The sequence below is a fragment of the Myotis brandtii genome, unplaced genomic scaffold (assembly GCF_000412655.1).
Source record: "Myotis brandtii unplaced genomic scaffold, ASM41265v1 scaffold395, whole genome shotgun sequence".
Lineage (NCBI taxonomy): Eukaryota > Metazoa > Chordata > Mammalia > Chiroptera > Vespertilionidae > Myotis > Myotis brandtii.
Window position 1 is genome coordinate 630,699 of NW_005365155.1, and position 13,411 is coordinate 644,109.

Consider the following 13,411-nt stretch of genomic DNA (forward strand, 5'->3'; position numbering starts at 1 on the left):
CATCACTTCTTGAGAGCATGAACCACATCTGCCTTCTTGTGCCTCCAGTGTCTACCAAGCACACTGTCTGGCACATTACAATTTCGTCCAAGAATATCTGTGGACTGAATGAATAATCAGAGGGCCACTATTGCTAACCATCTACAGGAGGCACATGTTGCATGGGACACGCCATCACTTCTTGAGCGCATGAACCACATCTGCCTTCTTGTGCCTCCAGTATCTACCAAGCACATGTCTGGCACATTACAATTTCTTCCAAGAATATCTGTGGACTGAATGAATAATCAGAGGGCTCATGATATTCAGGAGATATGAGGGGTGGTGGGAATGGCCTCTTCCATGTTCAACTGATTGACAACCTAAATGACTATGTAACACACTGACATTATCTCAGGCTCATCCTTCAGATCCTAAAAAATACTCACAGGAGGGGGTCTTCATTTTCTCTTGGCTGATCCTCTGATCAGAAGTTATACTGTTCAAACACATGCTTATTTACACTTGTGCTGTGTCAATTTTATTTTTTAACAAGTGCTGTTGATGAGGAGGCCAAGAACTGGATGCAGTGCCCAAAGAGATCTTGCCTTGGCTAAGCATTAAAAAAAAAATGGTCTCATGTTATTTTGTGTATTTCAAGGCTCAGTCACAGCTCCAGCTGTAGCATTCCACGCCTGTTCAACTTATCATCTTCATAGCTACTAGGTTTTTGTTAAGTAGACTCACACTTAGGCATCCATTTTCCATGCTCTTCATGCAATTTGATTTCTCTGTGCATACTTCTTCAAGTCATTTTATTTCAACTTTATCTTTCAGAGCAAATTATCTCTATTCTAAAATATTATTAAGAAAGAAGTAAGGCTAATAAAGGTGAAGATAATTTTTAGAGAACTAGGAGGCTCTGAATGAGCTCAAATCTCCTGGTGATCTTAAAACAGTAAGAGAACTTTTAAATGATACATAATTAATGAAACACAAATGATAACTTCAGAAGCAAAAAATGGGAGGAGCCTAAAAATCTAGGGGAAAGAGAGTCCTAATTTTAATGGGAACTTTGTGGCAACTGAAAACCACTTTGCATTTATTGTTTTTAGAGCCTAGATCACATTATTAAAATATATTTTGAGAGCACTTAGAAAGGAAGCAGTAATCTCTAGAAAGCAACTAAGCTTTCTAAGAATTAGTTATGACAAAACAAATTTTATCTTCTTAGAGGATCACAGGACAGGGAAATCAAGTAAACCCAAGAGATTTGGCAAGCTTTTGTTAATTTCTGTAATTCTATGCTATGTTGAATTATGATCTGGATATATGGTACAGTGACATAGATTTATAAACTTTGATTGCCATCTTAACCATCCAATCAATGGAGGAATGCTGATTATAATAGGATAATGAACCAAACTTAAGTTATAAAAGTTACCAGAGAAGAAATTAAATCCAAAAATCCAACTCTCCTATATAATAAAAGGGTAATATGCAAATAGACCGGATGGTGGAGCAGCCGGTCGCTATGATATGCACTGACCACCAGGGGGCAGATGCTCAAAGCAGAAGATGTCCCCTGGTGGTCAGTGCGCTCCCACAGGGGGAGCATTACTTAGCCACAAGTCAAGCTGATGGCTGATGAGTGCAGCAGCAGTGGTGGGAGCCTCTCCAGTGCACAAATGTCGTGCACCGGGCCTCTAGTAGAAACATAAAATATGAATGACTGCAGATATGGACAAAAAAAGCCCTAGAGATTTTTTAAAATATACATATATATTATTTTTTATTATTTTCAGAGAGGAAAGGAGAGGGAGAGAGACAGAAACATCAATGGTGAGAATCATTGATCAGCTGCCTCCTGCACACCCCCTACTGGGGATCCTGCCAAAACCTGGGCAACAGGGCATGTGCCCTGACTGGGAATTGAACCTGACATTGGTTCATAGGTCAACACTCAACTACTGAGCCTGCCAGCCAGGCGAGGTTTTCTTTTATGGAATAACAGTATGATACAGTCCATCTCAACTGTTGCAATTACAGCTTGATTGCATCAACAAATGTCTAGTGTCTAGAGCCAAAGAAATGTTAGCTTCACTATCAGGAATGAAATTAATAAACTAGCTTGTGTTCAGAGATGAGCAACCAAGAAGGTGAAGGGAGTTAGAATTCCTCACTATGGTTGAAATAAGAGCACGTGATTAGCCTGGGAAACAGAAAACTCTGGACAAAACAGTAATCTTCATATACTTAAAGGGATGCAGTAAGGAATTGGACTTAGCCAATACAACTCTACTAATGAAAGCTAAAGGGTGGAAGCTACAGGGAAAGGATTTCAATACGACCAAAGAAAGATTCTTCTAAGCTTTGAGATATAAGGATTTCCTTGTTACTGGAAGTCTCAAACATTTAGCATCAGCATGACTGGGATGGTACAGGAATTCAGGTGTTAAGATTTGATGCTTAAAGAATCATAGGGGATAACTCTCCAATTAGTTTTACAAATTCTACCAGGGTCCTATAGAACATTACTGCGCAAAATGTTAATATGTGATCCATGAAAAAATAGCTCTTAGGCAAATGTTAGAAAATATTACCTATCTTATTTTTGGTCTCGAACTTATACTATATATTAACATTTTAAAGCTTTGAAAAACCCTAGTGTTTGTTTGTGTGTGTGTGTGTGTGTGTGTATACTGCATATATCTATATATTTGCATTTTGTTTTTTAAGCTGAATCTCTCAAACTTATCTGAGCACAGGCCCAGTTTTTCAAGGGACACTTTGTAACATCTCAGAGAATGAAGGTTTCATCAAGCAGTTTCCAAATGCCCACTATAGACCATCAGGCCCATTCGTGCACAAATCTATTCAAAAGTCAATGTTTCACTGGAATAAATGGAAACATCCCATAATTCCAGGTCTTCACCACTGTTCCAAAATTGTTTATCTCTTTTACTCACTGATTTAAAATATATGGTCTAAATACAAACAAAATGCTGAAACTCCATATCTCTGAAAATAGAACAGGCTGGGCTTTGTTTGGGTTTTCACTTCTGTGTTGCTTTGTTTTGGGTCTTGCCACTTTCTGGTTGCCGTCCTAAAGCGGGTGGGGGAGGGGGGAGGGCATTCTATGTCACTTTCTGATATGTTTCCACTGATGGAAACCACATTGTTGCTAAGAACAAGCCTTATCACTGACCCATTGTTTTGAGTGAAACATCCTTGAGAAAAATAGCTTTCTTTTTAAAAGGCATCCACTGCCGAGGTAAGAAGCACACCACATGTTGAATAATCTCAACCTTTCTTGCCAAGAGCAGAGGACTGGAAGGCAGGGAACACAGATTCTGTCGGCAGCTGACAGCCAGCTGGGTGAGCTGGGCATCTGTGCCACTGGCCACTCCGGGCATCCCTTGGCAAGCAGGACTTGCCCAGCCTTTTCTGACTGACAACCCATTAGGACTCATTTCTGTGTCTGACTGACTCTGCGGGGCTAGCATCGTCTAGTGAGCAAGGGTAACCCCCAAAGCTCCCTTTGATGAGAGAAAAGATATATTGAGGGGAAAAAAAGTCCGTATTAGTAGATGGCATATTAAGTCTGAGTCCTTTGAACTACCAGATTATTCTACCTCCCCTTGAATTCTTGTTTACTAAAGTTTGACCCCCTTGTAATACCTCCAACCCAATAGGTGTGAGTCCAGCAATGGAGCTTGAAAGAAGAGACGAGTTCTCTATGATGTAGTTAAATGGAGAACTTTGCCACGGAGTCATCAACTCTAAAAGTATTCCGTGTGGCTCTGCTTCGATGGTTCTGTAATGAATGCAATTTTGAAGCGTGTTATTGACTGAAACATTGATCCGCTTCAACAGTACCCAAGGCTGTTATTAGTTTCAATTGCAACTTTGTATGGCATCACAAATAGGAAAGAGACAATGGAAGTGGAAGAGAGTAGCAAAAAAAAAAATATTAAGCCAGCTTTCCCTGACCAATATACTTGGGCATGTCACTTCACCCTCTAAAGACCTCTGCTTCCTTCCGTAGATTAATGAAGTTGGAAAAGGCGATCTGATCTCTTCCATTCCCTCCAGGGGTAGGGAACATCTCCAATCACTGTATGGATAGAAATGAAAAGTGCTTTCAATAAGCTTCAGTTCGAATCTAAAAGTTTCTCCAAAACTTTATTTTTCAAAATAGGCTAAAAAAAAATAGCCCAAAAGGATTTGCTCATTGACTTCCTGAAAATAAATAAATAAATAAAAGATTAAAAATCTGTTGGCAAAACTGGAAAACGGATGGTAGATTAACACACTGTATCGATGTCAAATGTCAAGTTTACTGAAGTGCATAACATTGCTATGGTCACTGTCAGGAAAAAAGCCCAGTCTTAGAAAAGGGTGGGGAGTTACAAGTTTCCAAAGACGAGATCTCAGCAAGCGGCAGGTCAGCTGGCCACCACAGTACGGATGACAGTAAACAATGTGACGCAATGGACCAGAGAAAGCAGTTTATTACCAAAGCTCAGCAAACAGCAGACACATCAGCACAGGGGCGCTGGCTCCCTGGCCCACATGCCCCGTGGTGCGACACAATGGGCTCAGGTGGCTGCTGTGCACGCAGTGGCTGCACTAAAGCTGAAGAGCCCGGAGCTAAGGCCTCAGCACCTTTGCAGCAATCAGTAAACAAACCTATCCTTCTCCCCTGAGAGCAGGGGCAGGCAATCACAAAGTGGTCATGCTGTGGTCCTCATGTGGTCTGGCAGCAAAGGTTCTTAATTGACTGTGTGACTATAGAAATGACTCAGAGTCAAAAGATATTTACGCCTTGCATTTCAGCTCAGTAGGCAAGCATGTGCAGGGATGCGTGGTGGACTGCCTCTCCCAGTAATTCACCTGTTGGCTGGACATATTCTTGGCTGAATTCAATTTTCATATATTTATATCACCCCATTAGCAATTTGGGTTAAACATACTGACAAGGGCTAGGAACAAATCCGTTCCATTTATTTCCAACAATACTTGATTAGGGTTATTATTCACAGAACCCCCATCCGCAGGATCAGATCAGAACGGCAGTGTTGACCTCAGCCACGCACTTCAGGATCCTAGACTAAAAAGAGTTAGTCCCAGAGAGGACCAATCGGTCTGAGCTCAGATAGCCATTGAGCTTCCTCTTTTATGGTATGCATGGATTGTGCCACCATACCGTTGGTATTAATTAGAACCCAACAGGAGTGGTTGGCAACCATACCAACCAGAATGTAGTCCAAGGCCAATTGATGGATCCACGTGTGAGCAGGGAGATTAGCCTGAGCGATTGATCTCCTATGGCTTGTTCTGTCTCATTGGCTATGGTAGCTCAAGTTAAAGACAGGTTTGTGACCTGTCTCTCAAATGTGGACTCAGATGCCAGGGAACAACACTCACACTGCCGTATGGAGACAAGAATCCATGTTTCCCTCAGGTAGAACAGCTCTCTTTTACCTGGAGGCCTAGCGAAAGGAATGTGACCCAAGGATTGGTATTACAGCCAATCATTGCAGGGGGGCAAAGGTGCGTCAAACTGCTCAGCCTTGCGCGATAAAGACATGTCCTGTGGCCCACTCTTCCCCACGTGAAACCATGTAACTGAAGGGGACAGGTTCGATTTGGGATTTGTTGATACGTTTAATTTGGGTGACTACTACATTAACTTGGGTATTCCATATGGGCACTGTCACCAAATAGCTTTTGTGTTGAAAGCCATCCATGGTATAACCCCAGGGCACTCAGGAGTTAGGAAGAGCATAGGACCTGGTATGAGCCTGACTGTGCTTATACATGTACAAGGGACTTCACATTTAGGAGCCGCCTTTGATAATATCAGGCACGTAGAGTAACTCAGGGCCAGCCAAGCCCACATGAGTTTTTCTGATCCCATCCATATCGGCTGAAGTGATAAGCCCTGAAGTAGGTCAGGTTGGCAGTCAGAGCTGCTGCTTGTCTCAGTGGAGCACGTGATTATTTTACCAGGATGCAGGACTGGAGTTTAGAGAAAAAGATAAGAGTCCATCATTTCCCCCTCCCAGTACCTCCAAGGTCTAAAGTATTCCTTCCCCAATTGAAGTGGTTATTGGTGCCAGGGAGGCACCAATAGGTCTCCTTCCAAATTTGGCAGATTTTCTAATTAGCTTATTTGCAGCCTCAACAAAATGCATGCATAGATAAGGCACAGATTGTCTCAATGCCTGAATATTGCAATGAAGTGCCAAGCTTCCTTTCTGGTATTGGGAAGCCATCGCACAGGAAATATTTTCTTTACTGTCATTAGGATCCACTTTTAAGTGGTTACTCACATTCCTCCCAAAATGTTGAGTTGTGTGGTTAGTCTCTGAATCTTATCAGAATTAATTACCAATCCTGGGCCTTCGCATGAGTTAGCATCTGCTAATTTCATTGGGGCTTATTGACATAAAATCATCATCATAGTAGGACCAAGTCACTTGCAAGAAGAGAGGGGCTAGTTCTGGGTTCTGACCTACTCATTGGTGACAAATCACAGGAGAAACTAAGTATTACTGTGGCTGCACAGTAGCATGTTTAGGAAGCTGAGTCAGGGTAAGGATCTTGATTTTCAAGTGCCAAAGGGATTGAGAAAAAGACATGACCAAAGCCCAAGATGGCATTCCAGGTGCCATCGTGGGCAACTGATTCAGTTACGGTCACAATGTCTGGAACAGCCAGAACTGAAGAAGCAAAAACTGAATTCTGTTGGCAATGATCCTCCATCAGTCTCCAGACCCCGAGAGCTTTATTCATTGGCCACACAAGGCTATTCTACCAGAAGGGAACCTGAAGCTGAATTGTCATCTGTTGTGTCTGTGTCCCACCCTCACCTCTCTATAAGTAGCTCTTCCAGACTGGGCATGTCTCCCATGGACATTATGAGCATTCACAGAACAAGCATGGAAATTATCAATACCAATTACATAGCCTTGGGAGCAGCAGAAGTGGTCATAACAGCCCCACTCAAATGTCACAGTCACTGCCTTCCCTAATTGACTCTGTTCCAAAGATGGCTAGTAAATGAGTGGTCCTCAACCCTCGAGAGAGCCTGGTATATTCGTCATCTGAGCACAGATATCAAAAAGACAAAGAAGTTTATGCTTGCCCACTCTTTCTCCCCTACTCCATTTTGCCCTCCTTAAGGGGTAAGACCCTCTGAGATCTCTTGAGAATGAAGGCACCTTAAAGCAGGGGTCCTCAAACTACGGCCCGCGGGCCACATGCAAATACAAATATTGTATTTGTTCCCATTTTGTTTTTTTACTTCAAAATAAGATATGTGCAGTGTGCATAGGAATTTGTTCATAGTTTTTTTTTAAAACTATAGTCCGGCCCTCCAACAGTCTGAGGGACAGTGAACTGGCCCCCTGTTTAAAAAGTTTGAGGACCCCTGCCTTAAAGGCTTCCCAATGCAGGACTGAGGTTCTGAGGGAGCCATTTGTTCTAAGGCAGCCACCTGGCTTTCTGGTTCCTGCATGAGAGAGAGTGACTCCACAAAGCATCTGGATCTACAGAAGCATGCAGAGCTTGATCTGCCTGAATGACTAACTGCCTCCTTGGAGCCCAACAGAGCCTCATATCTGAGCTGCAAGTCTTTGGTGCTCATTGCTTCAGTCCCTACTTTGGGAACCTTGATTTTAATAGGCATATCCACAATGCCTTGTGTTTTTCTGTCCTGGGCTTTGTCTTGGATTCCAGAGTCCCGGTTTAGGAAGTACTATCCTGGACATCTATGGCCCTAAATCAACACAGCTTCCAGCACAGGGCCTCACAGCGAGAAAGATAGTGAAGTGGGACACCTTGGGGGGTAGGGGGCAATCTTAAAAACTTCATCAGCCATTTTCTAGATAAGAATCATGATCAGGCTGTCATGATCAGTCCATCTAGGACTGATGCAGTCTAGAGCAACTTCAGCCCTCAGACTCTGAACAGCTTCTTCCATGGAATTTCATGGGATTTTACTATCCTCAAGAAAGTCTCTTTAGGTTAGCCATCATGGAGTCATTAAAATGGGGTTCCACAGTGGCAAACCTCATTGTGAAGAATGATGCTGTCCCAATTAAATACTATGCACAGCGGCTTAAATCATGGGGACTAACGTCAAACAACCTAGGTGCTTCCTTTACCCTCTAAGAGCATAACGTTCCCCACTCCTCTGTCAGCCGTGTGTCTGTCAGTTCCTCAGTCTATTGATCAAAACACCCCTGGGCTTTCTTCCTTTCCCTCTCACTGTGGGGCTGCATCTCTCTACTCACTGTAGGGGCATATTGTCCTCTAGATGTTTTCAGTTTTGACTTGAGACAGGGTGCAATTGTACTTTCCTTGCTGGTGAGGCCCAGAGTGCTCTCTTAGACCCCTAGTCCATGGGAGAGCAAGCAGCAACCAGACACCATTTGGGCAGCTGGTTAGAGCTTATCCTTCAGCCTCTATCCATCAACTCAATTTGTGTTTATCAGCAACTAGGACAGAGGTGGGCCCCTCACTCCTCTCTCTGCATCCTTGGGCCAGCAGAAGGTTTCTCATGGTAGTACCTTCCCTGCCCACACTCCTACAGGATGATGCAATGGAACCTCATGGTGGCTGCACACACAGAGGGTTGTGTAGAGCTCAGCTCTTCTGCAGCAAGCAGCAAACAAACCTCCCTGGGACTAAGCAGTCACACACTGGTCAATGCTGTGGTCACCTCGACCTACTTCATTACTTATGTGACAATTTACAGAAACTGTGCCCCGTGAGAGGGCAGGGAGGCTAGCTTCACAATAGTAGTGGGGGTGGGGAAATCCCAGAACTTCAAACCAATTTCTTCAGAAAAAGATCCATTCATTTTGAGAATTGAGGAGAAAATAAAAAATGTCTTTGTCCAGAAATAAAAACAAAACATGCTGCAATTTTCTTTTGAAATTTTGATCAAATCATGAATAGTGTGAGGATAAGGAGAGAAAAATAGGGTCAAGGACAGAGGGGTGAAAAGAGTTTGCATTAAAATATATATTTTAAGAGAAGCCATCAAAAATATATCTTTGATGATTAGTATATAGTTCTTATTCATTAGTGTATACAAATACAAAAACATACTCATAATGACCCAAGAGATTATGAATAATGACCCAAGAGATTATATAATATCTTGACATTTAAGAGAAACTCTGAGAGTTGCAGGAAAAAGTATACACAAAGACTCCCAATACAGTTCCGACACACAGAAGATGCCCAATAAATGTGTGCTATAACCCAATCTGAAATGCTCACTGTCTTTGTTTTTTCTTCTCTTCTTCTAGCTGGAAAATCTGGAAGTAGAAACAGCTCCATTGCCCTAACTGGGTCTTCCTGACATTGAGACCCTCACTGAGCTTAGATGCCACCATCTTATGTGGAAGCAGGTCACTGCCCGAGTGTGTGGGAAGCTTTCATGTTCGAGGAATGTGTCTGCTCTGTCATCAAAACTTATTCCTCTCTGGTCACTTCACTCTGCATCATTAGAGAGACATCCCAACTAAGTCAAGCACTGGGAAGGAAAGAACGACTAATGAGTTCAGCCTGTGTACATAATCACAAGGAAGATGCCCAATGGGACCATAACAGGCTACATTCTGTAAATTCAGGTCGTCATGGAAGATGAACTTTCTGTAGGTAATATTTTTTTCAAGCAAATATTTATGGCCTCATCAAAGAAAAACCACAGATTGTTTAATTCACCATAGTAACACGTGAAGTAAATGCTACCTCTGATCAAAGCACCTTGGGTGGACATCCAAGACTTTCTAGTCTTCTGTAAGACAATACTTTGCTCTGTTTTTGACCTTTAATGTTAACCTTAAAAGTATCTTCTGGATAAGACTTCATTTCTACCTTCGTTTCTTGGTTCTATATTTTAAAGAAAAACATCTCCATTATTGCCAGGGAAGAGATTAACATGAAAGGCAATCTGAAACCCAGTAATGTGTCAGCTGCAGAAAGGTTGATTCTTGTGCATTGCAAGTGCTTCCTAAGCGTTCAAAAGGGAATAGGGGTCAATGAGCTCATCATTTTATCATGCAGGAAGTCAAGCACTACAATGTACTCTTCATTTCTCAGTAGTTTCTCCACACAGCATGCTCCTTTTACATATAATTTTCTTTTGTTAACGCTGCTCAGAATACTTGTGCTTTTTGAATCAGAGTGATAAATTGACAGATGTTTTTGATGACTTTTAGAACAGCTTAAAATTTTCTAAAAATATGGATTCAATAAGCTTAATCTCAAAACAGATAGACTCATATGACCATAGAGAAAAATAGATCATCTATTTTTCAATCCTGTATTGTTACTTGGACATGAAATATTGACAATGACCCAAGAATACTTTCCTGAAGGTTGTGTTTATGTAATGTCTGCACTGATATGTTGGTCTTTCTGATCTTTGCTAAATGCCAAGATTTTCTTTGTAAAATGTCAGTCTTCTGAGTAGTTTCTCTAAGACAATTCTCTTTGGCTGGTATGAAACACCGCAGATTTGGCAATCACTCATTTTGTTTGATCTATATAGACCTTCAAGTCAGATGGCCCATGCCAGAAAGCTCTCCACTATGAATCTTTGTCTGCGTTTATTAAAGGAATCAAGTAGATGGTAGTTATCCATGAAGACACAAGTAGAAAACTAGGTGTCCGCTTCCCTGATAAGAGCATTCCGGAGCTGCCAGTAGCACCAGCTTTAAAATTGCATCTGCCTTCAATCTAACAAGGCACAGATATGCACCAGACATCCAAAGTGGATGTCTCAGGAAGACAGCTGTCATGGATCAGAATAACTGTATTTACTGTCTCAGATCTGATAGGCTGTAATTATGTGGACCCAACCCAAGTATCAACTGGATGAAGAAAAAACAAAAGCCAAGATAAGTGTTTTAATGTTTCCTTCTAATGAAGTCTTATATTTGCCTCTAATAACCTCCTCCATTTCTCAAATATTATGTCCCAGGATGTATATGCATTATTTTTTAATTTTTCACATTTTCTGATCAAAGTAAAACTAGGGCCTTAAAATAATTTAGAATGTTAAATAGATGTATGTGTATATATATATTTATATATATGTACTACTAGGGCTTCCACAAGTAAAAGGAATATTTCAAATGAAACACAATAAGGGGAAATGTAATATTTGTATATAAGTCACTGGGGAGGAAAATTCATTTTTAATGAGCTATAATAGCATGAGCTCTCTCAAAATGATATAGTACTGCTTTCTGCTCATAAGGTTGTTTCTCAACAATCACTAGCTCAGCCTAATGACCAGCTCTCAAATTAAAAGCAAATAAGTATGTTTCAATCAAAACCACTTTTATCATAAATTTGCTAAAACTACCTTGCAATTCCCTGGCAAATAGGGAAGTAGCAGCCTTGACTCAGTCAGATGGGCTCAAGTTTCTTATGAAATGTGAAAGCAAAGAAAATGCATTGTTCTGCTTTGTCCTTGTAGACGGGATCTCTTCCTAGTTCGGTGGCACAGTAATGCAGATTGTAGATGTGAAGTGGAAGTTCTGCTTCTTCATCTAATTACTCGCTGTGGAGATTTTAATCTCAAGTAGGCCCTGTTCTCTCCTTTAACCTCAGCCTTCACGGTTACTTTCCTCCTACAGCCTTCTCTCCCTGCCAGTCACTGTGAAGGAAAGAGAGAGATGAGACAAGGCTGGGGCAAGTGTCAGTCACTGGGTATTTGATCTCATTTTTGTTTTGTTTTTGTGTGTGTGTGGCATTTTTATTCAAATATATTTTTTATTGATTTCAAAAGAAGGGAGAGAGAGACAGAGAGAGAGAGAGAGAGAGTGGCATTTTTATTCAAATATATTTTTATTGATTTTAAAAGAAGGGAGAGACAGAGACAGAGAGAGAGAGAGAGAGAGAGAGAGAGAAACATCAATGATGGGAGAGAATCATCAATTGGCCACCTCCTGCATGCCCCACACTGGGTTTCAAGCCCGCAACCTCAGCATGTGCCCTGACTGGGAATCAAACCATGACTTCCTGGCTTATAGATCAATGCTCAACCACTGAACCATGCTGGCTGGACTCTCATTTTTGTTTTAAACCTTTAGTTGTAACAGTCTTGATCCATATTAACAATCTGATGATGTTAAATAAAAAGTTTGTGAAGAAACTAAAAGTTTAAGCTTCAAAGTCATCTGCATCCATGTCTAAGCACACGTTGTGGCATTTTTTGGCTTTGTGACTTCGAGCAACATATGTAAGCTCTGTTAGCTCCAGTATCCTCTTAAAAACAGGGCCAATAATAGCAAAACTATTGGGCTGTGGTCAGGACCAAGTGAGATAATGAATATAACAAGCTTGGCCTACTATCTAGCAAATGCTCTCTATTTACAGTGAAAATTAGAAATGAAAACTACCCATGTCAAAAAATAGAGATAAACTCGGTGAATTCTCATGGGAACCACCACTCTGCTCACTTGAGAGTGACCTGCCTCTTGAGAAGACAGGAAATGTCTCCACTAGAAACTCCACCTGTGATAGAATGGCCTTCCAACAGTGCCATCAAAAGAAGTCGAGCTCTTAATTTGGCCGTTGGAAACACTTCTCAACATTGAAATAGACAGTTGGCAGCTTTAAAATAAACTCTTCCAAAAATTAGGTTTGCGTTGGTAACACGGTATTCACTTCCTTAGATAATATGACATGTATTGCTAAAACTGACATCCATTCACTTGCAAATTTCATCATTGAAAAGGCACACTTAGTTCATTTAATATTACCTAAAAAGATGCTAACAGAATTCTCTTTTCAGTGTTCTCACAGTGTGCCCTTTTCATCTCAGGATCCAGGGAAAAGTTAAAATTTAGAAGCACAGACACAAAGCCTCGTCAAGATAAGTAACTGAGACACAAAGAAAAGATCCTTTCTGACCCCATTGGTCACAAAGTCCCAAAGCATTTAAAGCCCTTAAGTCAAGTATGTTTATTTGTTCAAAAGTAAAGTCAAACCCTTCCCATATGCTTGGATTAAATGTTTCATTCAAAACGTGTTGTTTCTCCTATAACTAAGGTGAACAATTTGTACAGACATTCTCAGTCTGCCAGCAATCACCAAGATGAGGTGGCCCATGAGCAATGCTTCCGGCCTCAGCCGTAAATACTGCAGAAGCTGCTTTTACCTCTTGGGGTTTCCCAAACTTTTCAGCCTTCTCTCCAAAGCAAACTGAGGATAGGACTTGGTAGTCTCAGCTTCTCAGCTTCTCTACTGGCCACACATGCTCCTGTTTATATGCAGCCAAAAGCACGGCCCCCTTCCGGGAAATAGCCGATAGGAAATGGGTGTCTCAAGGAATTCTTACTGCCATTGTAGACACATCAAGATCCTTAACAAAGATTCTCCACATCATTTTTTTTCTGAC

The 13,411-nt window shown here is 41.4% G+C and overlaps 1 protein-coding gene across 1 annotated transcript in view; it reads left to right on the plus strand.

Moving 5' to 3' along the window:
* Window positions 1–10,211, plus strand: part of OPRM1 (opioid receptor, mu 1) — a 33,188-nt gene extending 22,977 nt beyond the window's left edge. The window contains exon 4 of the mRNA XM_014545053.1: window positions 9,306–10,211. Within this exon, the coding sequence (XP_014400539.1) occupies window positions 9,306–9,344 (39 nt within the window). The 3' untranslated portion in view covers window positions 9,345–10,211. The remainder of the gene's footprint in view (window positions 1–9,305) is intronic.
* Window positions 10,212–13,411: the final 3,200 nt, after the last annotated feature.